Source organism: Eumetopias jubatus, unplaced genomic scaffold, assembly GCF_037043125.1.
Source record: "Eumetopias jubatus isolate StellerSeaLion01/CBP00866 unplaced genomic scaffold, mEumJub1_p1.0 scaffold_1, whole genome shotgun sequence".
Classification (NCBI taxonomy): Eukaryota; Metazoa; Chordata; class Mammalia; order Carnivora; family Otariidae; genus Eumetopias; species Eumetopias jubatus.
Window position 1 is genome coordinate 48,640,837 of NW_028274807.1, and position 14,624 is coordinate 48,655,460.

General features: G+C 39.1%; 1 protein-coding gene across 2 annotated transcripts in view; it reads right to left on the minus strand.

Moving 5' to 3' along the window:
* Positions 1-14,390, minus strand: part of ZBTB11 (zinc finger and BTB domain containing 11) — a 31,108-nt gene extending 16,718 nt beyond the window's left edge. The window contains exons 1-3 of one of the 2 annotated variants that reach the window (XM_028119174.2): positions 13,851-14,390; positions 5,770-6,005; positions 4,893-5,124 (exon numbers count right to left, since the gene is read on the minus strand). In XM_028119174.2, the coding sequence (XP_027974975.1) occupies positions 4,893-5,124; positions 5,770-6,005; positions 13,851-14,160 (778 nt within the window). In that variant the 5' untranslated portion in view covers positions 14,161-14,390. Of the gene's footprint in view, positions 1-4,892; positions 5,125-5,769; positions 6,006-13,282; positions 13,377-13,850 lie in introns of those variants that run through there. The other variant, XM_028119175.2, reaches the window with a different exon arrangement.
* Positions 14,391-14,624: the final 234 nt, after the last annotated feature.

Consider the following 14,624-nt stretch of genomic DNA (forward strand, 5'->3'; position numbering starts at 1 on the left):
TTTTTTTTTAAAGATTTTATTTATTTATCTGAGAGAGAGAGACATAGCTAGAGAGGGAACACAAGCAGGGGGAGTTGGGAGAGGGAGAAGCAGGCTTCCCCGCGGAGCAGGGAGCCCAATGCGGGGCTTGATCCCAGGACCCTGGGATCACGACCTGAGCCGAAGGCAGACGCTTAATGACTGAGCCACCCAGGCGCCCCAAATCAGCAAAGATTTTAAGTATTGCTATGATCAAATATAGAAAGTCAAGAGTGGCATATCACCAGTAAAGAGCAAAACGTCATAAAAAGTAGCACCCTAAAAGAGACATTTGAAAAAGAAGTACATGAAAAAGAGGGGTGCCTGGCTGGATCAGAGCATACGACTCTTGATCTCAGGTTTGTGAGTTCAAGCCCCATGTTGGGCACAGAGCTTAGTTAAATAAAATTAAAAATTAAAAAAAAAAATGGAAAAGAGACTAGAATAAAAAATTCAATAAATAAATTTAACAGCAAATTAAACACAGCTAAATACTGGGTCAATTAAAATTTCCCAGAATAATCTACACAGAGATAAATACAAAAGAGAAATTAAGGGTCGCAGAATGTAAAGTGAGAATGTCTGTCTAATTGCAATTTCAAAAGGTAGAAGAGAGAAAATGAGGCAGAAACAAGTTTTGAAGGCATATTGGCTGAGACTTTTTCTCAACTGATTAAGGACAACAATCTCAATTGCTGGGTTCAGAAGTTCAACAACACAGCGAGAGCAGGAACACAAGCAAGGGGGAGTGGGAGAGGGAGAAGCAGGCTTCCCGCTGAGCAGGGAGCCTGATGTGGGACTTGATCCCAGGACCCTGGGATCATGACCTGAGCTGAAGGCAAACAATTAACGACTGAGCCACCCAGGCACCCCTGACTATTTTACAACTCTGTAAAAATTAACTTATAGAAAAATGATAGAAAATGCAAACAAGGGGTGCCTGAGTGGCTCAGTAGGTTGAGTGTTCAACTCTTGGCTTCGGCTCAGGTCATGATCTCAGGGTCATGAGATCAAGCCCTGCGTTGGGCTCCAAGCTCAGCAGGGAGTCTGCTTGAGATTCTCTATCTCCCTCTCCCTCTGCCCCTCCCCCCGGTTGCATGTGTGTGCGCTCTCATGCGCTCTCTCAAAATAAAGAAAACTTGAATAACTCTCTAACCATTAAATGTGCCAGATTAGTAGTTAAAATCTTCCCCCCAACTCCACTACAAGCTCAGGCAACTTTAGCTACCATTCTACCAAACAGTCAAGAAAAAAATAATTCTAATCACACAGTAACTATTTTCAGGTATCTAAAAATTGGAGGGACCATACATTTTATAAGACTAGACCAACTCTGGTATCAGAACATGAAACTGTGAGGGCGCCTGGGTGGCTCAGTTGGTTGAGTGACTGCCTTCGACTCAGGTCATGATCCTGGAGTCCCAGAATCGAGTCCCGCCTCGGGCTCCCTGCTCAGCAGAGTCTGCTTCTCCCTCTGACCCTCTTCCCTCTCGTGCTATCTCTCATTCTCGCTCTCAAATAAATAAAATCTTAAAAAAAGAAAAATGAAACTGTAAAAAAGAAAAATTACTCATGAATATACATGCAAATGTTCTAGACAATATTTGCAAACCAAACAGCAATTTATACAAAAGCTGATAATAATATGACTGAACTGGATTTATTTCAAGAACGAAAAACTGGCTTATCAGAAAATCATGTAATTTCTCACATTAAGAGAATGGTAAAAATACAGGGTTTCAATAAATACAGAAAAAATATGTGATACGTCATCACTGCAGGAGGAGATCATCAAGAAAACTTGCCTTCCAGTTGACCCTTGATATGGTCCCAGAAAAGTGGAGCCCCCCCACCCCTCCCCTGTTCCTAGAACGTGTGTTTCACTTGCCTTTTCTGTCCAGAAGCTGCCCCCAAAATACATCCTTGAGATAAAAACCTAGGTACACGACTGAACCCACTTAAGGCCTCCTGAGTACACGACTAAACATAATTAAGACTTCTATATAAACTTTTAAGATTGTGGCACAGAGATCTACTCATCTTGCAGCCGCCCAAGACAATCCTCATAAGCACTGGCCCCCTGTACAGATTACACCTGGGAACATCCTCAGAGAGTTACAAACCAGCATTCATTTTAGAGGGAATATTCTTAATGTTAAAAAGGGTAAAGGGTTATCTATTTAAAACATTTACCAAATGATATACTTCATGGTAAAAAAGCACTTTCTTTAGAAATGGGAATGAGATAAGTGAACCCCCATCACCATTTTTATTCAACTGCTGTTTTTTTTTGAGGTCTTGGACAGCGCTTTAAAGAAAAAAAATTTCAAAATACAAGGACTAGAAAGGTAGGAACAAAACCAACACTATTAGCAGATAATCTATTTCTTTTATATGGAAAATTTCAAAGAATCTATAAATGACTGAATGACTATGAATGACTAAGGGAATTTAGCAATATTACTGTATATAAAATATACACCCAAAATAAATAAAAAATTACATAATTTTAAGGAAAAAATATAATAGTTTCAAAACATATCAAGTATCTTAGAGTAATCCTACAAAATGTGTTTGAGATTGTTATGGATAAATCTCTAAAACTATTAATTCAATGTAATCTCTTTCAAAATACACTATTTTGTGTGTGTTTTTAAGTTGACAAGCTACTTTTAGTTTTTATGGAGCAAAGGGTTATGAAACTAAGACCCACCTGAATAATAAATGTGGGAGACTTTCCTCATTATTATAAAGGTAAGGTAATTAAGACTAAGTGAAAATAGTGTACAGAGAGACAACCAATAGACCAGAACAAAGCCTAGAATCGGTACCAAAAATGTGGAACTTTGTTTTATTAAGAGAATTTGTATGGTCAACTGACAAGAAGAGGATGGGGTCTTCACTAAAGGGTTCTGAGACAAGTGATGATCAAAATGAGAAAAAAATGAAATCAAACACCTATTTCACACCAACAAAAATAAATTCCAAACAGATTAAAACTTAAATATGAAATAAAAACTATGAAAATTTAAAAAGGCAATCCATGAACATGTCTTTATGACTTAGTACAGAAAAATTTTACAAGCATAGACAAATGAAAGAAAACAGATTAATTCAACTACATTAACTATATAATTAAAAAAGATGTACATTTTATCTTTTTATACTACACATATATTTTATACTTTACCTAATATTTAAACCAAATAAAAACTATCTACTTTGCCTATCGACTCAGATTATACTTGCTGCACAAAATATAAAAATAAGCATATAGGATGAAAAATAAAAGAGGTATTTTATTGGAATATTAGGATGCTGTATTGCAGTTAATTTGGGGCAGACACTTCATTTGCTAAGCTGCTGAGACACTGAAAAAGAACACTCATATACCTCTCTTTATGCTTCAGATGCATAAAAGATAGGAAAAAAATTCCAAAATTAACTTAAAATCAAAAGACTACATCTGTGATGAGTTTTATTATTCAGATGGCTCAGTATAAGACATATTTTCTCCTGAGTCATCAAACCCAGAAGAAAGTGAATATTATTAATCTAAAATATAATGCAATTCTATGCTCCATGAAAATTTTTGCTTACCATTTTATCCCCAAAGCCCAGGCTAGTTCCTCACACACAGCGGATGCTTAATAAATATTTTTAAATAATTAAACATAGTTACTGCAAAGAAAAAAATATGTGTTTGTCTTCCCAGAAGAAGTGATTTTAAAAAGTATAAGGTAGGGGTGCCTGGCTGGCTCAGTCGGTAAAGCATGCAACCCTTTATCTTGGAGTCATGAGTTTGAGCTCCATATTGGGTGTGAAGTCTACTTTAAATATAAAAAAAAAGTATAAGGTAGAAAACAATCAATGGTTAACTAAGTAAGTATTTATATACCTGGATGAAGTCACTTTTTTCTTTCAGAAAAGGGAAATGATATTTCACACAGTAATGTCAGTAATTCAGTAATCAAGAGTTACAGTAAGTTAATATTATGAAAAAATTTATAAATAAGGTTACCTATTTTAATTCTTCCTAAATTTTCATTTGTTGACTCCTAAGCCAATATATAAGTTCTAGTGAACCAAAAGAAAGTCAAATTATTAATTTACAATAATAAAACCAAAGAAAAAAAGCCACACCTAGAATTTAATTATTGTATATTGTTTGATTACTCAAACTAATGAATTCTAATAATCTTTAAAAATGAAAAACAGACCTACAAAAGTGCTCTATTACATGTTCCACAACATAAGATGCAGGAAGTCAATTTTTTTAACAGTCATAACATGTTATTATGTTTTATTTATTTAATTTATTTATTTTTAAAGATTTTATTTATTTATTTGAGAGAGAGAGAGAGAATGAGAGATAGAAAGCACGAGAGGGAAGAGGGTCAGAGGGAGAAGCAGACTCCCTGCTGAGCAGGAAGCCCAATGTGGGACTCGATCCCGGGACTCCAGGATCATGACCTGAGCCGAAGGCAGTCGCTCAACCAACTGAGCCACCCAGGCGCCCTATGTTATTATGTTTTAAATAACATATTCACTTAGTGTGATATAACACTGATGCAGTTATAGATTTCTCTCAAACTGTTTTTAGCCATGTAAATCTCAGAAATTTTTCTACTGCTACATCTGTCTCTCCTAAGAGGTAGTAATAGAAAATGACAGCCTTTTCCATAACCGTACCTTGGAAACTTTGCTAAAAGGAAGGACTTTTTCAATTCAGCTTAGTCTACTACTATAAGTGGGCTTCTCCCACTGCAGCATAAATCCTGAGTTTCTCACACACACACACACACACACACACACACGCCCTTCTTCCAATAGGTACTTATAAACAAAAAGGAAGAATATTAGAAAATTCTTACCAGAAAGATCCACCACCGCCTCATGACTGGAAACAGCTCCTTTCTCAATAAAAAGATCTCGAAAATATTCACTATTAGCTGACAAAACAGATTTATGAGCTTTGTACTCTTCTCCCTCAATTAATAAAGTAACATCACAGAACTGGTTGGATAGTCTCTGTTCGTTGAGCTGTTTTAAGACAGCCTGACAATGTTTTGGAGAAGAACGTTTCACCACTCCTTTGGTGTCAACCTATCAAAATAAGTTTAAGACCAAGAGTTGTATTATATATCATTTGTATTTGTACCTTTAACAGAATTTAAAACATGACACATTCACTTTTAAAGACATCATTAATTAATATGAAGAAATAGCCAGATATTGTATCTATATATTTAACTAAAAACTAGGTCATTCTCACTATTTTCTGCTATGTTCATTCTACTTGACCAAATGAAAACCTGCATCTCACTTCTTGCTGCCTTTTCTTGCCAGTAAGAAATATGATGATGTATGAAAGTATTGGAGGTAAAAAACAAAGGCCTAGCCAGTTTGATTTTACCTTGTTTCACGACCTAGAGACTGCTTCCAGAAATGTATTCTGTCTACCTGTACCAATATACCATTTAAAAAGACAGCAAGAATGATTAACAACAAACCAGGTAACATTCTGAAGAGAAGAAACAACAAGAATATTTATGATTAATGAAAAAGCAGTATTAGCATACTTTTAGCGTATGTAACAACAGAGTGCATTACCTGACACACAGACTTAAATTTCCAATTTCAGTGCCAACAGTCAAGCAATCTCAGTACTTTAAGAAAAAAATTCACCAAGACTACAAATACTAATACATTAGTTATAGATGTTAAAGGTGAATGGAAAGTTCCACTTACGAATACAAGTTCATGTTTGGATACTGGCTTCTTTTTTGCAGGCTTGGAGGCTGTAGCTGGAGGTGAAGTAAAATTGCTCAGATCATCTTCTGATTCGTTACTTTCTTCTCCAGATTCAAGGTCTAATCCCAATTCTTCCAGCATTTCTGAAGTATCTGATATTGGACGGGAGCGATCCAGTTTCTCCTGGCATTTGCTACACTGTTTAATGTAATCTTTCACTTGCTTTAATATACCTATAATAAAAATAAAAAGTCAAATTTAATGCTCTCATTTGAAAATTGAAAATTATTTACTGTTAATCTATGTATACTGATATATGTTTGAGTGCCCATGTCCAGACACACATGTCCCATAAAGTATGTAAAAGTGATTTCTTTAGAATGTAACTACTTTTTTCCTAGATGTAAGGTTATAAATAAATGGTTTGCGTCCATGCTTATTTTTGTTTATTCCTATTCACTTCCCCACCATATAAAATGATTATGTAACAGTGCCCATTTCCATGTGATTTGCAACTCATTCATGCTATAGGAACTATATGAAAATGTCAACATGACCTTCATGAGTAGTAATATGATGTGGTTACCGCTCCACCCTATTAACATCAGGCTTGACCATGCAATTTGCTTTGGTCAATGGAATATGAATAAATGTAACATGTGCCATGTCTTAGAAGCTTTAAGAGGCACAGTTTCCCGTAAGTGCTCTGATCTTTGTCCCTTCTCATAAATAATGGCATGTTCCAGATGGATGACATCCTTCAGAGCCTGAACTGCAGATGAAAAAAGACAGGTGGAGTCAACTGCAACCTGAACTACTACTACAACTTGTAATGAGTGTGAAATCAATCTCACTTTTGAAAGCAATGAGATTTTAGGGTTGTATGAAAAAACAGCATACACAATCTAACAAAAGTTAGATTATACACAAGCCACTCATAAAACCCTATTCTGAATTTCAACTTCTAGCTCAGCATGTTGGGGTAGGGGTAAGGAGCAGGGAGAAACACTACACACAACCCCCCCAACACACACATCCACCCACCCACCATCATCCTAGTAAGGTAAGACCAATTAATTTCCATCCTACAAATGAGGAAAAAGAAGCCCTGAGAGGTCCAAAGTTGCATCTACTAAACTGCATAACTGGGCCTCCAAAAGTCAAATGATTTTCAGTATATTATGCTAACTTACACAGCAACACATTTGTCCATCAGTACGACAGAAAATTCTCCCCCCACAATCCCCAAGTAAAATGTAAATGAAAGGCTCATTAATAAGCTAAAATGACAGAGATATATAGTGAATTCCTGAAAAGAATTTCAAGATGTCAAATTATACCATGGTTCCAGGCGCCTGGGTGGCTCAGTTGGTTAAGCGACTGCCTTCGGCTCAGGTCATGATCCTGGAGTCCCGGGATCGAGTCCCGCATCAGGCTCCCTGCTCAGCAGGGAATCTGCTTCTCCCTCTGACCCTCTTCCCTCTCGTGCTATGTCTCATTCTCTCTCTCTCAAATAAATAAATCATTAAAAAATAAATAAATAAAATCTTAAAAAAAATTATACCATGGTTCCTTGCACTTTCAACCTTCAGATAATATTCAAGCAATATTTCTCAAATTGTATTATGTCCCGGGGTGCCTGGGTGGCTCAGTCGGTTAAGTGGCTGCCTTTGGCTGGGGTCATGATCTCAGGGTCCTGGGATAGAGCCTCACATCAGGCTCCCCGCTGGGCAGGGAGTGTGCTTCTCCCTCTCACTCCCCCTGCTTTTGACAGCTCAATCCCTCTGTCAAATAAATAAATAAAATCTTTAAAAAAATTGCATTATGTCCCATACTTACTAAAAAAGTATACACTGGACTAATAAATTCAGAAAATTACACTCTCATTTTACATGCACATGATAGATATTATCATATTCAAACCTCTGAGAGTTCTATAGTGAAGAAACCTGTTTAACAAGAATTTGCCAAATTTATTCATTCATAGACCCCTTTTCCTCCACCCAAAACGTAACTTAAGAAATAATGGGCTAGGGTTAAATAAAACTTCCATAAAAAATGAATTTGCATGGGCATATTTAGAGGACAATATATATTCTAATGTCTGAAAATGCTAAAATCAATAAAAAATCTATACCAATATGAGTTATGTAGTGAGCAGATTAAAAAAAAATGATGAGGGCGCCTGGGTGGCTCAGTTGGTTAAGCGACTGCCTTCGGCTCAGGTCATGATCCTGGGGTCCTGGGATCAAGTCCTGCATCGGGCTTCCTGCTCAGCAGGGAGTCTGCTTCTCCCTCTGACCCTCTTCCCTCTTGTGCTCTCTCTCTCTCATTCTCTCCCTCTCAAATAAATAAAAATAAAATAAAAAATAAAAAAAAATGATGAAAAGGCTGGAGGGATAGATCTTTTACACACAATTAAGAGTAAATGGAGAGGCGCCTGGCTGGCTCAGTCGGTAGAGCATGTGACTCTTGATCTCAGGGTTGTGGGTTCAAGCCCCATGTTCGGCGTAGAGTTTACTTAAAATAAAAAGAAAAAAACATGTTCATTCTCCTTGTTTAAAAAAAAAAGTAAATGGATTGGGGTGATGAAAAATTTCTGAAGATGAACAGTGGTGATGGTCACACAACAATGTGAATGTACTCAATGTCACTGAACTGAATACTTAAAATGGTAAATTTTATATTACGTATATTTTACCACAATTAAAAAATGTAAATGAGTACAAACTTCAATTATAAATAAGTCATGGGGATGAAAACTACAGCATAGGGGATATAGTCAATAATATGGTAATAACTTCCTATGGTGATATAAGGCACTTAAACTTACCGTAGTGAGCGTTTCCTAACATATATAATTGTTGAATCCCTATGTTGTACACCTGAAACTAATATGGTATTGTATGTCTACTATATTTCAATAAAAAGAGTAAATGTGTATATGAATAGAAGACACATAAGAGAATATATATATTTTTTAAGATTTTATTTATTTGAGAGAGAGAGAGAAAGAGAGACCGCATGCACCCATGTGCAGGCCATAGGGCTGAGGGGGAGGAAGAAGGACAAGCAGACTCAGCACTGAGCAAGGAGCCTGATGCAGGGCTCAATCCCAAGACCCTGAGATTGTGACTTGAGCCAAAATCAAGAGTTGGACATTCAACCAAATGAACCACACAAGCACCTTGAGAATATATATTTTTAAGTAAAAAACATACTTAGAGAATGTGGAAATTTCCATGTTCACAATAAACAAAGAAGGTGGCATTTTTTCCTAATTCATTCTGTATTTCCAAACATTTTATGATTCTACACAGTTCAGTATATTCTACATACAGCAAAAGTCTGATTACACTATAAACTAAAGTTGAGTTCAAATGGTATTGGAGAAACTACATAGGAACCATTTTGAAAAGTCTGAAAATAATAAAAACTGCAGGAAAAAATTATTAATGTATGATAGGCAATCAACTGTCTCAAAAGGGGACTCGATGTTTCAAGTCCTTTCATCTGAGTGTTAATCCTTTGATGGGATCATCTTAAATCTAGCTTTACAGATTCAGAAACCTGACCTCTTTAGTTCATCCAGAATTGATTAAGCTGAAAGACTGACTCAGGTTAACCACTAAAAAGGCATCAATGTATAAACATAGTTAATTTACTACATTACTGCAAGGGTTGAAACTACTTATGCAGCAAAATCTGAATCCACTAACTAGCTTTGTGACCATGGCCAAGTTGCCAAACCTCTCTATGCCTATGTGTCATCAGCTGTAAAATGAGTAACAATATGGTGCTGTTGTGATTGCTAATACTTACAAAGCTCTTTGAACAGTTACTACATAAGTATTTGTTAAATACAGTAACACTGATCAATCTCTCTGGTACTTAAAAAAAAACAAAAAAACAAAACAAAAACAAAAAACCCACATAAAACACCAAGTTACCATTAAAAGATTCTTCACTGAGCACAGAATCAAAACAAAGAAAGCTGAAAGACCTTGGCGGGTAGTCCTCTAATAAAACAACTTGAGAACAGTTTCTTACTCTAGAGCAGGGTTTCTCAACCTTACCAGTGTTGACATTTTGGGCCAAGATGATTCTTGCTGGAGTGGAATGCAAAGGGTTGTCCTGTCCATTCTTATTGTAGGATGTTTAGGAGCATTCCTGACCTCTACCCAACTAAATGTCAATAGCAACACTTCAACCAGCACCACCATCACCAGTTATGACAACCAAAATTGTCCCCAGACACAGTCAGACGTCCCCTGGAAGGCAAAATATGTCCCTGGGTTGAGAACCAATGCTTTAAAGATCTATTTGCCAAACTGAACAATTTGCTCCTCTCAGCTGTTCAAGAACCTCCTTCCCTGTCAGTTTTGGAGATACAATGACCACCCCCAGTCCAGGGGCTTCCATTTTTAGCTCCATGCATTTTAGTTCTTCCTTGATCTGTTTTGTTTTCTTCAAAAAGTTACAATGTTTAGTTGTAGCTGTATTTAGGAAGACCCAGTTCTTGGGTTTTCTGGAGATTACATCCTCCTCTTCTAGACCAAGTAATAGTGGCACAATTTATCCCATGGTCTAAACAAAAATAAATCAGTCCTTAGGGTAGGAACTTCTGCAGGCAGCTAATTTAACCTATTACTTTTTTTTTTTTTGGTAGTTTTAATCTGTTTCCCCTAATTTCATCTTCATATTTTGGAAGCATTTCACTGTAGATCCCCATGCATCAGCATCTGACTGAGGCAGGGGAGGGAATAATTTATTTTGAAACTCCAGCACTTAATTCAATACAGGATAAAATAAGAGGGTGTGTGGGGGGGAGTGAGAATATTTATTAACATTTTATATTCTGAAATATGCTATATGTAAATGTTAGGCACTGAGCCAGTTTTTCAACTGTGCTCAAAGGAGGGAAATTGCTACAAATTTGCCTGAGCACTACAATATAACTTATGATGGCAGCATTCTGAAAAAGCAGAATGAATAATGAATCTCAGTAAACTGTCCTTGATACAACTTTTGTGGAATGACTCTGGAATAGTTCTTTTTTTTTTTTTTTTTTTTTTTTTTTTGGCACCTACATCGATCAATCTTATTAGCTTTCAGATAAACAGTCTACAATGGCTTTGGAGTATGTGTATCTTTAGTAGAAACAAAAAAACAATCCAAATGATAATATATTAAATATCAAGATGAATAGCTACTTTAAAAAAGCTTTTTAAAATGAATAGCTAATAATGGGGGGCAAACTTCTCTGATGATTATGAATTCTTACTACTTTTTTTAAGTAAACTTTACGCCCAACATGTAGTTTGAACTCACAACCCTGAGATCAAGAGTCACATGCTCTGAACAAACAATGAATCATGGAACACTACATCAAAAACTAATGATGCAATGTATGGTGATTAACATAACAATAAAAAATTTTTAAAAAGTGAAGGAATGGATAAAGTATAAAAAAAAAGAGAAAACAAACTTTTAGCCAAAAAAAAAAAAAGTCACATGCTCTATGGACTGAGCCAGCTAGGTGCCCCAAATTCTTAAAGGAGGAAATACTAAAATAATAAAAGTAATAAGATCATCAAATAACAAAAACTCATTACATGTTAACAAAATAGCATTTTATGAAAAAAATCACTATTTTCCAAAACAAAACAAAATTAGTAAGAAAAGGGGTACTACTTTACATTTTTGAAAATCTTTTTAATGTGTGGCTCAACAGAAGACAGATCATCATATATGCCTCTGCATTCAATCTGTTGCCATATATCATATGTCACGTAGTCTCTGGAAAACTCCACTGTATACTTGGGAGACAATGAGTAAAAAAGGCAAATAATGCCTTGGAATTATCATGAAAATAATTTTGACTTTATGGATCCTCTGAAAGGATCTCAGGGCCTCTCTTGCCAGGGGTTTAGTACCATAAGTATGGTACTTCAAGAATACCTATTCTAGTTGCTTAAGGACTTTTAAATTTTACAAATGTATACAAATAAATGTATCTCTTTCATTTTTCAATTAAACATAAACATGGTCTCAGTTTTTTTGTCTAAGACACTGCACACAAAAAGCAAACAAAACCCCCCCTCCAAACTGTATTCACGATCATTCACAGACAATAAATTTAGGGAAGGAATTTTTTTTTTTTAAGATTTTATTTATTTCGGAAAGAGAGAGCACGCGAGAGAAAACAAGCAGGGGGAGCTGCAGAGGAAGAGACTGAGCACGGACTCTGGAAGCGGGACTCGATCCCAGGACCCTGATATCAAGACCTGACGGAAAGGCAGACGCTGAACCCACTGAGCCACCCAGGGGCCCTGGGAAGGAAATTTCTTAACATAAACCCTTACAGCACCATATAACAGTGGTTAAGAGTGAAATTACAAAGGTCCGCTGTGTGACCTCTGACATATTTAACCTCCTGGTGCTTTTAGTTTTGTCCTCTGTAAAATAGAGATATAAATGTTTCCACCTTACAAGGTTTTATCAAAATTAAATGAGTGAAAAACAAATTATGAGCTCAGAACTAAACCTGCATGTAAAACTCTGATCAATGTTACTTTTAGCTGTAATTGTCATTTTTAACATGTCATAAAGTTTTTTTTTAATTTTGAAGTAATTTTTACACCCAACATGGGGCTCGAACTTACCACCCAGAGATCAAGAATCGCATGCTCCTCGGACTGAACTAGTCAGGCACCCCAGCAAGTCGTAAAGTATCAAACCTGAACCATTTGCTCAAGAAAACCCGGTCTGACCAAACCAGTCCTAACAAAATGCAGCAATTACTCCGTGTTTACTCCTCACACTTTTGTCCCTTTAGAGGAATTTCATTCAAATATCGGTTTAAAATAGAAAATAAATGACGGGAAAGCATGTAAGAAGACAACAGAGCTGGACCGTTTTTGAAAACACGAAAGAACTCTCAGGAACAAAAGGAAGGACTACCCATTAGTTTGTCCATTAATAGGCTTGATAACGAAGTTCATAAACTGAAAAGAACTTCAGAATGTATTCAGTAGTCCAAATTCTTTACTCACAGGTAAGTAACCGAGACTCCTAACTTCTCCAGAGCCGTAAGGAGAGTGAGTGGCAGAATCCTTCCCAACAAAACCTCTTTTATCAGGGCCTGCAAAACTTTCGCTAATTCTAACCGAACAGGTTCAATGTAAATCAACTTTGTGGACACTGAGAGCGGTAAAGGTGCCAAAGACCGTTGCTCTCCTTCCCTAATCTGGTTCCCAAGGAGTCAAAAAACTACAGCAGTTATTTCCTGACTATTAGAACCACAGTAACCGTATCTCTTCTGGGTATACATAGTGCCTCACAGTTTCCAAAGAGCTTTTCACAGTATCAGAGGAAAGAACATGAAAACATTCAGAATGCAGGGTTATCTGCTATTCTTTGCATTGAATTCTTGCTCCATAATCGAAGTTGAAGATGGCTGTTTCCATAGAGTCACTTCAAATCACCTCTTGCCTTATTGCTTACTTACGCCGCCGTAGCACAGTTTGACGACGACGGGCAAGCAGATCCAGAGAAACTCAAAACCGCGGGCCAAAACCCGAGCGGAAACGGCCGGAGGAAGCAGCCCAAGCTTGGGGCGAACCGTCCCTCCTCCAGACCGTCAGCACAACAGGATTTTAGGAGGCACGACACGTAGCTCCGCACAACCACCGCCCCCCGCCGCCCAGGGGCGTCCCCGGAGGGCAGGAGCCACCGCCTCCAGCTCAGCCGACGGAGGCGGGCCCGCAGTAGCCCGCACGTCCCGGCCCCTCCCGGCGGCTGGCCCGGCCCCCGGGGAAGCCCCCTTCGCCCCACCCCGGGCCAGGACCCGCCCCCAGCTTCCCCGGCCTCCTTCCTGTGGGAAGTGCGGCTCCTTTCGCGTCCCCCACCCTCTCGGCTCCGCCTGGCAGCCGCTCCGCCGCCGAGCGCAGGTTGCGCCGGCAAGGGGCGTCTGGGACCCCCAAACTCGCTCGTGCACAAACAGGCCCGCCTCCGCCAGCGGGCCTTGCCTGGGCAACAAGCCGCCGTCCGCCCCCTCGCCACGGGCGAGGTCTTACCTCGCCACCAGTAAGTCTTGGACAAGTCGTGCCAGGTCTGATGCCGGGTGTGGTGAGTGCCGCCCGGGCCCAGGTGCGCCGCCTCGATGAGCCCCCGGCGCCGCTCCGGCTGCAGCACCACCTCCAGTTCCGCGAAGGTCTTGCGGTGCCGCTGCCGCCGCTGGTAGTACAAAGTCCCACCGCGCACCACATAGCAGGCGGCCGCCTTGCGGATTTTACGCTTGACATTGCCCTCGGTGCCCGGCGCATACGGCTCACGCTCGTTTGTCAGGTATCGAAGAATGGCCCGGTAGCTTTCCTCGCTTGACATCGCTGACGGCGGCTCCCTGAGGGCGCCTGTCAGTGGTGGGGGAGGAAGACAACGCACTGGCTCCGGGCGGATGCAACAACGGCGGAGGGACTGTAGGGAGGAACCAGTGTATCAGAGGTGAGTGCTCTTCGACGGCGCCCGCAGCGCGAAGGGAGAACGGACGAATTGGTAACCAGGGGGAACTGCACTTCTCCAGCGCGCGGGATCCACTGGCGACTGACAAAATGGCTGCTGCACCACCGGAAGTGACGTGATCAAGGGTAGTGGGTGAGGGGACTGAGTCCTGATTGGAGCGCACCGGCTTTCTGGCTTGATGAAGCTGACCGAGTGACGTCAGGACTGCGGGCGGACATATTGGAAGCGGGTAGGCCCTTCCTGGGAGACCGAAGTCGCTTCGAGTAGACATCTTAAGTCCTGGCAGTTTCCCTTTTTATTTTTCCCCTTTCCCAAGCTCTGAGCACGTG